This window comes from Lissotriton helveticus, chromosome 9 (genome assembly GCF_964261635.1).
Source record: "Lissotriton helveticus chromosome 9, aLisHel1.1, whole genome shotgun sequence".
NCBI lineage: Eukaryota > Metazoa > Chordata > Amphibia > Caudata > Salamandridae > Lissotriton > Lissotriton helveticus.
The window spans coordinates 1,126,835,328-1,126,851,390 of NC_136070.1; the positions used below are offsets into that span (position 1 = coordinate 1,126,835,328).

At 46.4% G+C, this 16,063-nt stretch overlaps 1 protein-coding gene across 1 annotated transcript in view; it reads left to right on the forward strand.

The window, feature by feature from the left end:
• The window catches only part of C9H3orf49 (chromosome 9 C3orf49 homolog), a 107,983-nt gene that overhangs the window by 35,407 nt on the left and 56,513 nt on the right, over positions 1–16,063 (forward strand). The window contains exons 2-3 of the mRNA XM_078662359.1: positions 9,606–9,940; positions 10,250–10,380. Coding sequence (XP_078518485.1) covers positions 9,606–9,940; positions 10,250–10,380 — 466 coding nt within the window. The remainder of the gene's footprint in view (positions 1–9,605; positions 9,941–10,249; positions 10,381–16,063) is intronic.

Here is a 16,063-nt window from a genome sequence, read left to right on the forward strand (position 1 = left end):
ATCTTCTGTGGGAGAGCCTCCATCTCCAGTCCCTGAGGGGTCTGGTTTGGAGGTCATTAGAGCTTCAGACTGGTCTAAAATCTCTCGGGGGTGACCTGCTGTAGGGGTAGGACCCGTTTTGATTTCTCTTAAGGAACACAGCTGCCTCAGTTCTTTAAAAGTAAAGATAGCAAATTTGGATGGTGCCATTGGAGGGTCACTCTCAACAGAGATAGGTCCAGTGGATCCCTCTGCTCCAGACATTGCTCTAGTGTGGGTGGATATGTTGCAATCTACCTACACTGGTGTTTGCCTACCAAACCTATCTAGTAGTTGTAGTCAGGGTGGGCTACTCCCTATCCTCTACAACAACTAAGTTCAGTAGAACTTAAGTATACTAGTCTTGTTTTAGTGTACCTATCAGGTACCTGTATGATCTTTCAAATGATACTCTCCAAAGATTGTAATGGTAAAACAACAGCAAGCTCAAATCCCAACTGCTGCTCACCAATGTGAGAAGTTGGCCTGGTATATGATGCTCACTAGTTCTAGTGATCACCTTGTACCATGCCAAGCAACCCTTATGATGATTGGTTGTAAGTCAACCTTAATAGACCAGCTATCCTAGTAGCGTGGACAAAGCAGTTTTAGGCTAAACTCTGTAAAGGCATGTGAAGCAAGCTGTTTTACCATACACAATCCCCTTGAATACCAAATGAAAGGACACCACACAGATATATATTGAAAATATGTATAGATTTATTTCTACAAATATCCCCTATACTCTTTATGAGCACAGAAGCAAATGCGTTAAAACAAAACACAGTTTAAATATACAAAAGTTGCAGCATATGGATGAGCCCTAGGGGCCACCTAAACCCTATACTAAAATAGTGGTATAAGAACCACTATGGGGAAAGGAAAGAGGCCTAGGGCCTGGGGAATCGCTGGAGCTGTTCGAGACTAGCAGTGATGAAGTCGGGAAAGGCCCGCGAGACTCGGGTGCAGTGCTCAAAGTGCACGCATGCACCAATGTTAAGTCAATGGTGTGTAAAAGTTACAAAGTTAGTGTTTAAGGAACCTTCCGATGGAACTACAAGGATAAAACTTTAGACACAGGCACTAGAGGTGTATACCAGTGTGGGAACACCGGCGTTGCTGAGTTACCTCACCCACAGGAAGCGGGTGCACAGGTGCGAAGTAGTGTCGGGGTTTGTCACGCAGGTCGATGGTGCTTGGAGCTGAAGATGCTGCAGGCGGGTCGTCGAGGAGAGTTCCGGTGGATCCAAGGGTGGATCTGAAGAGGTGAAGACCTGAAAGCAGAGGGGACAATGTTCAAAGTCACTAGCCAGTTACTACCGTGGAACTAGGATGGAACCAGGCAATGTCGGGTGCAAACAGGTGAAGAGGTGCAGCTTGTCTCCGCAGCCACGTGGACACGAAGAGGTCAAGAACGTCCAGGAGTCGATCACGAGCTGTCCCACGACGGCTCTAGCTGATGGCGGTGTCGGCAACTTGATTGGAGCAAACAGGCCTTGGCTAATGCAAGCCACGCAGGAAGTGGAAAAAGCTTACCACTCGGACCAGCAAGGTCAGAGCGAGTGCTCCTTTTCAGGGGAGAAAGGGCCAGTCTGGAGCAACCAGACCAGCGTTGCAAATTGTAGTTTTCATCGCCAAGATGGCCACTAGCCGTGTGGCAAGTGACCGGGATGGCACATCGAGTGGCAAAGCAGACGTCGAGTTGCTGGTTGGTGCCTGTATTCACAGGGTGGTCACTCCTTGGCCACAAGGGAGATTCTCTTCAGTCTTCTGTGCAGCAGAATGTCGAAGTCCAGTTTTCTTCTTAGTTTCAAGTCGAGTTCAGGATGATCTGCAGTCTTGGGACACAGCTCCTACTCTTATTCGAATTCTAGGGGCCGGATTACCTGCTAGGTCCCTCCTCTGGGTGGAACCAGGAAGGGGGGTGGTTACACCCCCTTTCCTTTGTCCAGCTTCGCGCCAAGACTGGGGCTGGAGAGACCCAGCACCGGTTTGAACTGGCATATGCACAGGGACACCTTGTGTGCCCCAGGCATGTCTGATTCTATTCAGCCCTGTCCTACCCAATACACAAAATCCTGTCTGGGGTGGTGCTAGCACCTCCCAAGGCAGGAAACCCTTTGTCCAAGCTGCCCTCGCTGGAAGGACTCCCAGCAGCAGGAGGTCAGACTTGTGTCTGTGGTGGCAGCATCCATTTTGTGATGCTGAGGCTCTGTTTAACTTTAACCGGGGTTCAGGTTAGGTACATGTCGTATCCCTCTAGAAGGGTGGAATGCTACCCCGTCGCCAGAACTGGCGAGGGGTTAGTATTCCAATTCGTATGACACCTTACTCGACATGTTTTGATGAAGCCAAACCAAAGTAGCATTTAACCGTGAGGTTCATAATGCACTTAAGAGTATATGGTATGGCAGTATCATGAAACAGCTAAAGGACATGGTTCCGAAAGCTGCAGACAGGCTCAGCTCATGCCAGAGCACCATCTCACATATTTCCAAGCACTCTGCCTCCAGGATTGATGAGGCCTTCCATAGGAGTGGCTGATAGGAACATATGTGTCCATTTTGGGTTAGGTATTGGCATACTACACCTAAGTAAGGGGTGGTTACACCGACTTACCCCAGCTGAGTGATCGGCCAGTTGTGTCAAATATGGAGGCCAGGCCAAGGGTGGCACAATACGTGCTGCAGCCCCTGGTAGGCCTTGAAAGCACCTATGCCCTGGGTACCTGGGTACACTGTTACAGGGGCCAATAAGGTGAACCAGTTCCAATTTCGTAATGCACCTAAAGTACATTGGCAATAATTTAGAGAGAGAACAGCAGGCTGTGGGTCTGATTAGCAGGCCCACAGCCACATTAAGTCATAAACCAGTGAAGCAAAAAGCAAAAATTTGGGGTGACCATAGGATAGCAGACCCTACTCTCCTACAGTTAGCCTCCTGAAAAAAAGCCACAGGAGAAATCAGAGGATCCTCTGTGTAAAGAAGACATTAAGCTACATATTCAGAAAAATGTAACATGTGTTTCAGAGTAGGGGACACCTATAATGAATGGATTAATTCATATCCTTGCCAAAAAGGTCTTGGAAGGATCTGAGCACAGATGCAGAAATTGGAACTACATAGCTACAAACCATATTGGAGCGATTATCAAATTAAAGTTTACGTTTAATTTTGTAAAGCGCGCAAATGCCCTTAAGTATCTTGACGATAGTGAGCTCTTTGAACGGAAGAAGTCTATGGAAAGGTTAGATTGACAAAAGCCAGGTTTTAAGCCTTTTTTTAAATGATTTAAGTTGGACTGAGTTTTTACATGCCTGTGAATCTTGTTACACATTCTTCCAGTGGAAATTCTAAAGCTCGTCCCGCCCCACAGAGCCTTTTGTAAATTTTGGAATCCTTAAATTCTTAGAAAAGGCAGAGCGTATGGTTCTATTAGGAACATACCAGGAGATCCTTGACTTCAGGTACTCTGGTCCTAGGTCATGCAGTGCTTTGTGAGCCACACATAGGTCCTTAAAAGTAACACTTATTTTACTAGCAGCCAGTGTAGATCAACAATTGCCTGAGATGCGCACTGGCATTTTGGGATGTTTAACCTCTTTGCCGCGGCGCAAATTTGGCCATGGCGCGGGGGGGGCTAGGGGGTGGGCATGGCGCTCCATCACTCATGACAGCTCCACGCCATCATGAGTCACGGGCGGCATGTGCTCATGATGGCGTGGAGCCGTCATGATCCCGTCCACTCACTAATTTGCCCGCACAGGCGGGGAATTAGTGCCGCGCAGGCGGAGCGGCAGTTGATGATGGCTCCACGCCGTCATGAGCACACGGAGCCCGTGGCTCATGAAGACGTGGAGCCGTCATGAGCATGGAATGGTTGAACAAAAGCTGGGCAGCGGCACTTAGAAAGATTTGGAGTTTATTCAGTAATCGCTGTTGGAGGCCAACATACAGAGCATTGCAGTAATCGATTCTAGATTGTAACAGTGCAACACTTACAGTTTTCTTTAGTTTGAAAGGAAGAAACAGAAACATTTTCCTCAAGATTTTCAGAAGATAGAAACGAGACAAAGAGTCTTGGCTGATATGGTCTATAAAAGTAAGCTTGTTGTCAAAATAATCTTCAAAATGGACTGCTCCCATGAGGCACAGGGTCAGACAGATTTGCATATGGCCATGTCTGAACTGGGGTGGCAGAGTCGGCTAAAGAACGGTGATGGATTAAACCCAGATCTGTTGACTCTGTGTGAGTATTTGATTGGTTCAGATGCTCCGTTCATCACCACCCCCTTTTGTACCGCTTTGTTCGCCATAAGTTGGCAGGGTATGCTCAGACTTGAGTCCCTTGCTCACTTTGCCACTGGATTCAAGCATGCCGGGCTGAAGACGGCTGAAATGCCAGAAACCGGTCCTCGGAAGCTTGTTTCTGGTCCAGGGAAGGCATGGCTTGGCAGTTCGGGCTGGACTGTTCCCATGAGGCACAAGGTCAGACTGATATGCATTTGGCCATGTCTGAACTGGGGTGGCAGAGTGGGCTAAAGAACGGTGATGGATTAAACCCAGATCTGTTGACTGGGTGTGAGTATTTGATTGGTTCAGATGCTCCGTCCATCACCACCCCCTTTTGTACCGCTTTGTTCGCCATAAGTTGGCAGGGTATGCTCAGACATGAGTCCCTTGCTCACTTTGCCACTGGATTCAAGCAAGCCGGCTGAAGACGGCTGAAATGCCAGAAACCGGTCCTCGGAAGGCATGGCTTGGCAGTTTGGGCTGGACTGTTCCCATGAGGCACAGGGTCAGACTGATTTGCATATGGCCATGTCTGAACTGGGGTGGCAGAGTGGGCTAAAGAACGGTGATGGATTAAACCCAGATCTGTTGACTGGGTGTGAGTATTTGATTGGTTCAATCACCACCCCCTTTTGTACCCTCTATGAGAGCAAAGTTTTATTTTTCAAGTATATATTTGGCATTCATAAGCTGTACTCAACAGTGACCCTAACAATGAATGATAATAACATGATTTACTCTTTGTGCAGCTGTAAGTATGGCATTATTGCACTAAACAAATAAGTTACAATTCAGAATAGGTTTAAAACAGTAATATAACATAATACATTTGAGGGCTATCATAGCACAGGACATCAGCCACTCATGCATAAAGACTTTTGGAAAATATGCTTACACAACCTTGACAAACTTGACTACCGTGGAAAGTGGAAGCATTGTGAAATTTTAAGATCCATAACTTGTGTGGCCTTGTTAATAAGTTGTTAACATATGAGCCTTGCTACTGAGGGTGGAATTAGTTGAACAGCCAAGTCTTGATTTGTTTTCTGAATTGCTGATGGGCAGCGGAGGTCCAGAGGTGGAGGAGGAGGCTGTTCCAGGACTTCACAGCAAGGTGGGGGAAGGAGCATACTCCACTCTTGCTTTGGAGTATGCAGGTGTTGTGGGCAAGGGAGAGGGATATGGAGCGCAGGTGTCTGGAGGGTTAGTGGAAGCTCAGGAAGTGGTTGATGTATGCTGGTCCTTGATTGTGCAGGGCTTTGTAGGTGCGGGTCAGTATCTTGACTTGACATCTCTTGTAGATAGGGTGGCTGTGGAGTTTATTGAGTTGTAGGCTGACTTGGTGCTGTTAGGGGAGTTCAAGGATGAGTTTGGCTGCTGCGTTCTATATAGTCTGTAGTCTCTTCAAGAGGTGACTGTTAACATCTAGATAGAGTGCGTTGCCATAATCTAAGTTGCCAGTGATGAGGGCTTGAGTAACGGTACATCTGGTGCTGATTGGGAGTGATTTGAAGAGATCTTTTGGAGCATGTGAAGAGTGAGGAAGCAGGCAGAAGAAACTGAGTTCATCTGGCTTTTCATGGTGAACTTGCTCTCCAGGATGATTCCAAGGTTCCGAGTGTGGTCTGTAGGAGTGGGTAGGGTCTTAGTTCAGCAGGCACAAGGAGTCATTCCACGGGGAGGTGTTGTTCCCGAAGATCAGTACTTCCATTTTGTCTGTGTTGAGTTTAAGGCAGTTGTTTTACATCCAGGTGGTGACGCTGGTGACGCACAGATGGAAGTTGGCCCTCGTGGTAGATAGGTCTTCAGACAGAGAGAGGATGAGCTAGGTTTGTCTCCGTAGGATATGATGTTCAGTCCAAGGGTTCTGACCATGTTGGCTGGGGGGGTCATGTAGGCCTTGAACAGAATAAGGCTGAGGGATGAGCCTTGAGGGGCTCTGCAGATGATGTTCTTGGGTTCCGAGGAGAATGGTGGTAGGATGAAACTCTGTGTTCTTCCAGTGATGAAGGATGCAATCCATTTGAGGGCGCCCTCTTGGATTCTGATTTGATGAAGCCTTTTGATCAGTTGGTGGGACATGGTATCAAACGCTGCTGAGGTCGTTGAGGCGGATCAGGGCGGCCATTTCTCCCAGGTCGGGGAGGGTTCTGATGTCATTGGGGGCCACGATCAGGGCAGTTTCAGTGCTGTGGTTTGCTTGGAATCCAGATGAGGCTAGAATATCGTTGTTCTCCAGATATTCCATGAGTTGGTGGCTGAATGCCTTTTTGAGGAATTTGGTGGGTAAGGGGAGCAGAGAGATGGGCCAGTAGTTCTTGAGCTTCTTGAGGTCAGTATACGGTTTCTTGAGGAGGGGTTTGACTTCTGTATTTTTCCGTTCTTCTGGGAAGGTGGCCAAGGTGATGAATGTGTTAAAGATGGTAGTGAGCTTCTTGTTGTTTGTTCTGCTTCTGAGGTTGAAGAGGTGATGAGGACAAGAGTCTGCGGGTGCTCCTGAGTGGATGGAGTGCATGATGGCTGTGGTGCTCTTTGTGGTGAGCTGGTCCTAAGCGGTGACCTGGTGGTTGCCATTTGCATCTGTGGCTGCAAGGAGACTGAGGATTTCAGAGGCAGCGGGTTGGAGTTCAAAGTGTTTGTAGATGTTGGAGATCTTGTTGTAGAAGAAGTCAGCCAGGGTAACTCAGAGTTCTTGGCAAGGAGTGATGATGTTTTCAGTGGAAGAGGAGTTGGAGAAGTCCTTGACGATACTGAAGAGTTATTTGCTGTGGTTGGGGCTAGCTTCAATGTGGTCAGCTAGGGCATTCCTTTACGTCCCTTTCAGGAGTTGGTGGTAGTGGTTGAGCAATGTCTTGAGGATGGTAGAGCCTGTGGGCCTCTTGCTGATGCACGATTTCCTTTCTAGTCGCTTGCAGTTGTGTTTCATGGTTTTCAGTTTGAGGTGTACCAACTGACATATTTGGTGGATCTTTTGAGTTTGGTGGGTTTGATGGGGTGGTTGTGTCGGCGCACTCGGTGATCCAAGCGGACACGTTCTCAACAGCCTGTTCAAGGCTGTTTGTGGTATCAGGATGGGATTTGATGAGGGAATCTGCCCATTGCAGGCTTGGTGTCAAACTGGGAGCTACTGTGATGGTGAAGCGGACGATGGAGTGGTCTAGCTAGGTGAGCTTGGTGACATGACTGAACTTGACTGTGGCTGGCTGTGAAAATAGGGTTGAGCGTTTGCCCTGCGTTGAGTGTGGTATTGGTGACTGGTTGGGTAAGGTCGATGTTAATCAAGCTTTTGAGGAGGTTGGCTGTGTTGGAGTCATTGAGATCCTTGAGGTGAAAGTTGATGTCTAACAGGAGGATGTATTGTTCAGTGTCAATGGCTTTTGGTGCAATTAATTCTGGGATGGTATTGGAGAAGCTAGGGCATGGTCCTGGTGATCTGTAGGTGAGGCTGCCTGTGATGGTGGTTTTGACGACTGTTTGGAGTTGGTAGTTGAGATGCTCCATGATCGGGTGGTCTCATCCAAGGCTGTGGTGCAGTGGATAGTTTTTTGTGGATGATGGCAATTCCACCTCTGCATTTTTTTATGCAGTCCTGGTGTGATATCTTGTAGCCGTTGGGCATAGCCATAGCGATGTCAGTCGCAGATGTGGGGTTGAGCCAAGTCTTGGTGTAGAAGACAATATCAGGGGTGAGGGAGGTGATGTTGTCCCAGATCTCAGTGGCGTGTTTGCAGAGTGATCAGACGTTGAGCAGGAGGCAGTAGAGTTTTTCAGGCATCGTCGAGGTAGGCCTGGTGGTTGTCTGTGCGGGTGCGCTGGTGTTAAAGGAGAAGAGACAGTGGCGGCAGGAGAAATGTCCTACTTTTGAACATGGAGAGGTGTGGCAGCAGCTGATGTTGCGGAATCTGGGGTCCAAGGCTAAGATCTCAACAGTGGTGTAGTTACAGGAGACGGGAGATCCAGTGTTCCTGAAGCTGGGCGTGCTCTAGGCAGACAGGTGCTGAAGGGCTTGCCCGAAGGCACATCAGTGGCGTGGCTGTGCTGCGGCCTCCATTAACTAGATTCTGGGAGAGACACTGGACAGGGCTAGCAAGAGGCGGGAAGCAAAAAAAAACTGTGGCAACAGTGGTAAAAACAAGCGAGGCAGAAACAAACAGCAGTACTGCATTAACAATATAAAATAAGAGATACATTAAACAGCAGAGCGGTGTAAAAAAATAAACTATATTAAGGTCACAAAGTGAACAAAATATAAGGGTTATAACAGGTAATAGCAACAACAAACAGCAGATCAGTGTTGAAATAAACTATACTAAGACTCTAATAGTAAACAAAATTAAGGCTTACAACAATTATTGAGCAGCAAATAAGAATAGCAACAGCAGAAGTGCAAAGTGCAATATTAGGCTTAGCGGTAACAGTTAAGCGAGAGGGCAGCAATAGAGCCCAAGCGAGGCAAAGGCAGCAGGGGAGCTGACATGGAGGGACTACCAATTGTGAGCTGTCAAAGGGCAGTTACATTATTTAGTAGGCCTGGGAGAAGTTCGCAGAACACCAGGAAGTGACGAAAAAACTCGGCCAAGCTACGCAGAGTTCAGTGAGTGGAAGAGTGAGTTACCTCACCACATTTGCACAGATTTTTAGTGCTGGGTGTTTGTCCCATGCTGTAAAATCTGTGCGAATGGCATTACACGCTCAAGAGGGTGCTGCTTCTTTATGCCACTCGAGTAGGAGTTCTACTCGAGCGGCAGCTTCCTCAACACGAACGGAAGGTGTATCAACGTGAACGGTTGAGACCATCCGCGACCGCCCGTGTTGAAAAACCTCGCTGGGAAGCAGTCTCGTGTTGGATTTGTATCGCTCTCCAACTTCCCGTTAGTGAGCGAGGAAAAAACTCCACTATGCGAACTTCCTGAGCTCCGCGGATCACAGAGTGCGATAAACTCTGCACACTCCACGAACGGAGCGTAGTTCATCACCCAAGGCTATTATTTAGCTTATTGGTGCCATGGTATTTTTTCTGTTGCTTGCTTTCTCTATAGATATATATTTTTTTAGGTTTTTACCAAAATGCTAAATAAACTTTGTTTTAATTTGAAGAATGACAATTGCATAGTTTTCTTTTTGGCTTTTCTTCATGATAATTGTGTATGGATGTAACGCTTGGGTAAAGGCATGTCATGTGTTTGCTGGTCCCTGTACTGTGGACCTTCCCCACTATAGATGTCTGTATGCTGTTGCATAATTACTACATTGCATTTTATGTGTGCTAATAATAACTCTGCTTTGTATTCAAGGTGGCACGGAGCTGTATCCGAGGATTTAGCCAACCAAAATGTGCTGCTTCCCAAAGACGACTCATCCAGTGAAAATGACTTTGAAACTTTCGATATTCAAGAAGGAAAGAAAAAGAATTTTGTTAAGAAGATGAAGACTTCACTGGGGAAAATGCTCCCATCAAATAAAAGAGAACATAAATGTATGCAGTTAAAAGACACAAAGCCCCTCTGCCCGGCCGGAAGTAGAGAAACTCTTATTTCATCAACACAGGGCCTGCTCCCGAGAATTATGAAGGATTTTCCATCTCCAAAAGTTCTCCCAAAACTTAAAGCGTGGAGGGTTTCACAGAATGGTAACTGGATTGAAATTAGCTATGATGGTCTTTAAATGTAAATGAACTGGGTTTTTTTGTATTTACAGATAAACACATTGACTTAGAACCACTTATGGTCTAGTGGAAGGTACAAACATTTCATATTGAACTGTTTTACTGAGCTCTATGCCATCGTTATTCCAACAAGACACAATGAATCTAAAATCTCACAGTGAAAATAAAATGATGAATTTAATGTTTTTCTTTGCAGAGAAATAGAACTATGGTAATAGAGCATTTTTTACTCTTTAATGGTCACACCTTTGTTATTTTTCACTTTCTTTAAAGCAACGATCCAACTCAACGTGAATGTTGTAGAAGCAGAGTCCGAAAGGATAACACAGAACAATGTGATAGTGAGATCCAGGCGCATGTCGCGACGAGTTTCCGTCACCTCCGTACCCGCCGGACTTCAGAAGGTGAGCAGTTAAACAGAATGCAAAATACTGGTGGGGTTACTTCTTATGGAAAAAATGTGTGTTTTCAAATTTAGAGTGGATTAAGCTATTTATGCGATTTGTTTTAATTTGAAGGTCTATATTTAATAATTAAACGAACAAAAATTAGAATGATTAGAGTTCATTTGAAGGCAGCGCAGAATTAGAGGGTGACAGTTATCACTGGTTCATAACTCTTGCTCCAACATTCCAGTGATTATTTTTAGGTCTTGTTTACTGACAGCTTTAGCTATTTCAATTTCAATTGTCTCCAATACAATAAAATATAACAAAGATTGGGCTTTGGGTCAGCCCATTGTTTATCATTGGTTGGCTTTCTTGCCAATCTCATTAGCTTGTGACATATTCAATGGCTTTGCATCTGCTCCTTCTTTTAGTCCCCCCTCCTTTGCAGCCAGGGATTAATTTGTAAAAGAATAAGTCCCATAGCCCAAAATCTTTTTCAGAGCACATAGATGGCAGAGCTGAATGTCTGGGTTGCCAAACACAACTATTGCCTAGTCTTGATACTACCTCGTGCCTCTTTGATCGACTACCACATACTGTGTGCCCCGTTACCTCACTCTTGCAGGTTCTTTTTCATTCCTGCTTTCTCCCTGTCTCAAAAATGAGTGTTGATGGGCCCACCTGCAACCACTGGAGCAAACTAAGACTTGCCTGCAGCACAACTTTTTCCACACCCTTTTCATTGGATAACCTGATTCCTTTCACTGCATTCAGGGAACCCTATTTTTTAGGTTTGCCATTAGATCTCCATGGGAGTGCATGTTTTTTCTTGCCTTCTCCTTCATGTGGCAAATCCCCCTTCAGATCTGCATTGGTAAACTCAAAGAGAGACCAATTGGTTTTGCCAGAGCTTGATTTGCTTCTCTCCATTTAATTTAAATCATTCTAACCTCAGTGGTGGGATGTTCTAATCTCGTTAAAGGCTTGCATTATGCAATGCCCATATCAGTGGCGTAACGAAACTTGAGGGGGCTCCCCTGCAAACTACATGGAGGGGGCCCCCCTCCCATCCTATGTGCCAGTCTAGAGCTCTCAGGCCAGCGACCCGCCATACTGCAGGGGATGGGGGCGATTGTTACGCCACTGTCACCAATACAGCCGTTATAAGTAACACTGGATGGTGGAGTCAAAGGTTGGGCTTAGCAGGCTATCATAGGTGGTGGTTCATTCATTACAGGGTCCCTGCCATCAGTACGCCGGGGAAGTTTGCCCAATTTTAGGTGGGTTTCCTGATGCAGACTCCTGTCATCATATACAACATCGTGCCCACTCAACGTTCAGTTTTGACAAAAGTGCATCCACTGCTCCTTCTCGTTTCCGTTTTGAAACATTAGACAATGCGACAATGCTGTATTTCAAAAGCAGATGTAACTACAAAGAGCACATTTTGATAATACATTTTTATTAGTAGACAATAGCAATCTTAAGAGGCATTGCATAGCTTCACACATACTTTGACCCCAATTCCATCACAGACTCTCTCTATCTCTCTCAGTCAGTCAGTCAGTCTCTCTCTTTCAGTCAGTCAGTTTCTCTCTCTCTCAGTCAGTCTATCTCTCTCTGTCATTCAGTCTCTCTCAGTCAGTCTCTCTCAGTCAGTCAGTCAGACAGTCTCTTTCTCTGTCAGTCAGTCGGTCTCTCTCTCTCTGTCAGTCTTTCTATCTCTCTCTTTCTGTCAGTCTGTCAGTCAGTCAGTCAGCCTCTCTCTCTCAGTCAGTCAGTCTCTCTCTCTCTCTCAGTCAGTCAGTCTATCCCTCTCTGTCATTCAGTCTCTCTCAGTCAATCAGTCTCTCTCAGTCAGTCAGTCTCTCTCAGTCAGTCAGTCTGAGTCAGTCAGTCTCTCTCTCTCTGTCAGTCAGTCGGTCTCTCTCCCTCCGTCAGTCTCTCTCAGTCAGTCCCTCTCTCTCTCAGTCAGTCTCTCTCCCTGTCAGTCCCTCTGTCTGTCAGTCTCTCTCTCTCAGTCTCTCTCTCTTTGTCAGTCTCTCTATCTCTCTTTTTCTGTCAGTCTCTCTCTCAGTCAGTCTCTCTCTTTCTGTCAATCAGTCTCTCCCTTTCTGTCAGTCAGTCTCTCACAGTCTCTCTCTGTCAGTTTCTCTCAGTCAGTCCGTCGCTCTCTCTCTCTCTCAATAAGTCTCTCTCTCTCTCTCTCTCTCTGTCAGTCAGTCTCTCTCTGTCAGTCTCTCTCTCTCTCGTATTCTCTCTTTCTCTTAGTCAGTGTCTCTCTGTCAGTCAGTCTCTCTCTCTCTCTGTCAGAGTCCCAGTCTCTCTCTCTCTCTCTGTCGGAGTCAGTCTCTCTCTCTCTCTGTCAGTCTCTCTCTGTCAGTCAGTCTCTCTCTGTCGGTCAGTCTCTCAGTCAGTCAGAGTCTCTCTCAATCAGTCTCTCTCAGTCAGTCAGTCTCTCTCTCTCTCTTAGTCAGTCAGTCTCTCTCTTAGCCAGTCTCTCTTTCTGTCAGTCCCTCTCCCTGTCAGTCCCTCTCTCTGTCATTCTCTCTCTCTCTGTCAGTCTCTCTCTCAGCCTCTTTCTCTCAGTTAGTCAGTCTTCCAGACAGTCTCTCTCTCCCTCTGTCAGTTTCTCTCAGTTAGTCATTCTCTCTCTCTCGCAGTCAGCCAGTCTCTCTAAGTCAGTCTCTCTCTCTCTCTCAGTCAGTCTCTCTCTCTGTCAGTCAGTCTCTCTCTCAGTCAGTCCGTCTCTCTCTCTCTAAGTCAGTCTCTCTCTCTCTGTCAGTCAGTCTCTCTCTGTCAGTCTCTCTCTCTCTCTTATTCTCTCTCTCTCTCTCTCTCTCTCTAAGTCAGTCTCTCTCTCTGTCAGTCAGCAAGTCTCTCTCTCTCTGTGTCAGAGTCCCAGTCTTTCTCTATCTCTCTGTCAGAGTCCCAGTCTCTCTCTCTCTCTGTCAGTCTCTCTCTGTCAGTCAGTCTCTCTCTGTCAGTAAGTCTCTCTCTCAGTCAGTCTCTCTCTCAATCAGTCTCTCTCAGTCAGTCAGTCTCTCTCTTAGTCAGTCTCTCTCTGTCAGTCCCTCTCTCTGTCAGCTTCTCTCTTAGTCTCTCTCTCTCAGCCAGTCTCTCTCCCTGTCAATCCCTCTGTCTGTCAGTCTCTCTGTCAGTCTCTCTCTCTCAGCCCCTCTCTCTTAGTTTCTCTCTCTCTCAGTCAGTCAGTCTTCCAGACAGTCTCTCTCTCCCTCTGTCAGTTTGTCTCAGTCATTCATTCTCTCCCTCTCGCAGTCAGCCAGTCTCCCTCAGTCAGTCTCTCTCTCTCTCTCATTCAGTGACTCTCTCAGTCAGTCTCTCTCTCTGCCAGTTAGTCTCTCTCTCAGTCAGTCCGTCTCTCTCTCTCTCTCTCTCTCTCTCTCAGTCAGTCTCTCTCTGTCAGTCTGTCTCTCTCTGTCAGTCTCTCTCTCTCTTATTCTCTCTCTCTCTCAGTCGGTCTCTCTCTCTCTCTCAGTCAGTGACTCTCTCTGTCAGTCTTTCTCTCTGTCAGTCAGTCTCTCTCTACCTCAGTCAGTCAGTCTCTTTCTCTGTCAGTCAGTTTCACTCTCAATCAGTCTCTCTCTCTCTGTCAGTCAGTCACTCTCTCAGTCAGCCAGTCTCTCTCTCTCTCTGTCAGTTTCTCAGCCAGTCAGTCTCTCGGTCAGTCAGTATTCAGTCTCTGAGTCAGTCAGTCTCTACTCTCTCTCCACTCTCTTTCTCTCTCCATTCTCTCTCTCAACTCTGTCCACTCTATCTCCAATGTCTCTCTCTCCACTCTCTTACCCCTGCCTCTCCACTGTCTCTCCACTTTCTCTCTCTCTACTCTCTCTTTACTCTCTCTCCACTTTCTCTCTCTCTCTCTCTCTCGCTCTCTCTACTCTCTCCCCACTGTCTCCCTCCACTGTCTCCCTCCACTCTCTGTCCACTCTGTCTCTCCCTACTCTCTCTCCACTCTATCTCTCTACTCTCTCTCCACTCTCTCTCCACTCTCTCTCTCTCCACTCTCTCTCCCCTCTCTCTCTCTCTCTCTCTCTCTCTCTCTCCCTCTCTCTTTCTCTATCTCCAATCTCTCCACTCTCTCTCTACTCTCTCTCTCCACTCTCTCTCTCTCCACTGTCTCTCTCTCTCTCCACTCTCTCTCTCCACTCTCTCTCTCTCTCCCCACTCTCTCCCACTCTCTCTCACAAAGTAGTGTGTGTACGTTCTAACAAGAGTGCTTACCTGAGGGCACCATTTTGCTGCCTCATCCCTTCTCATATGAGCATTGCCCTGGAGAATGCTGTCTCTGGGCCCTCACCCCCATCCTTTTTCCAGCCGGGCTCTGACTGAAGAGAAACAATAAGTTGTTACATTGTTTCTCTTCAGTCAGCGGTAGGGGCTCAGAGCAGGCTGCAGACAGCCTGCACCTGCTTCAGAGGGAGAGAGGCTTGCTTTAGAGCAAGCCTCTCTCACAGCTCTCACTGAAGAGCTGAGGGGGGCCCCTTTATGTACTTTAGAGTGGGGCCCCCCTCACCGCATTTGTTACGCCCCTGGCCCATATTTAAGCACTGCTCAGGCAGAATCCCTTTAAAGACTGCTATTGCTCTCAGCAGCAGACTATAATATTATAATAGATGGTATTCTGCAATCCTTGTATTAAAAGCCTGTCTTTAATTTCGACAGAACTAGACTATTATAAGATATTGATGTTGAGTTCCAACATCACAATACCTGCTGCCAGAGCCAGCAGCTGAGATGACAGGCAGGTCAATTCACGGAGTAGCTGGTTAAGGCAACCAAAATAAAAGTGCTTTTCTTCTGCTCTATTTTTCTACCTTACAGTGACTAGCAGAAAGAACATGACTATTTTTTGCATTCCTTAGATATTTATAGAAAAGTTAAGATCTTTCTGCATGTTTCTTCATATTCTGAGCTACTTCAACTTTTTTTTTACTGACTTGTATTGAACTGTTTCTAATATCTTTTTACAACAAATATTTAGCAGGTTTTTGATGTGTGTAGTTTTGCACTAGTGGTTACCTTTTTATTTCTTTTTTTGTGTGGAGTTTAATATAGCGCGAACTAGACCCAAAAGGTATTAGAGTGCTTTACATGAGCTCTAGTTACGTTACAGAAGGACACATCATTTTTGTAAGGCACAGGGAGATTAAGTGATTTGCCAAGAATCACAGAATGTTGAGCGTCCCTGCCGAGACTCGAACCCGGTTCCTCAGCTCCAGATTGATCGCCCTAGCCATTAGGCAGGAAATTTGTATTCCTGATACTTGCAAACATGCTCTCTCTTTCATAAGGTAGAGTTACACACCAAGTTTTTAAGTGGTTTGTGGGAAAGGTGATGGTGTGAGCATGTTTTATATGGGATAAAGGACTCCCAGCGACATGAGCAGGATATCGCAAGTCACCTTGGAGTTCCATAACCTTATAAAGGGACTTGGCCTTCAGCTTCATTCTAATATATGGTTATAAAACTCCTTGGTGACTTGCAGTATTCTTACAATATAGGGCAATGTATGGATGTTTAGCCTTTATATATTAGCATTTATTATCCAATGCACATATAATTCTTAAGTGATGTTTGACACTGTTTCACATCAGATCCTACTCCATCGGCTCGAGGAAGCTGGGGTCACGGATCTGGCACTTGCATGGTTTAGATCTTTCCTATCAGGAAGAT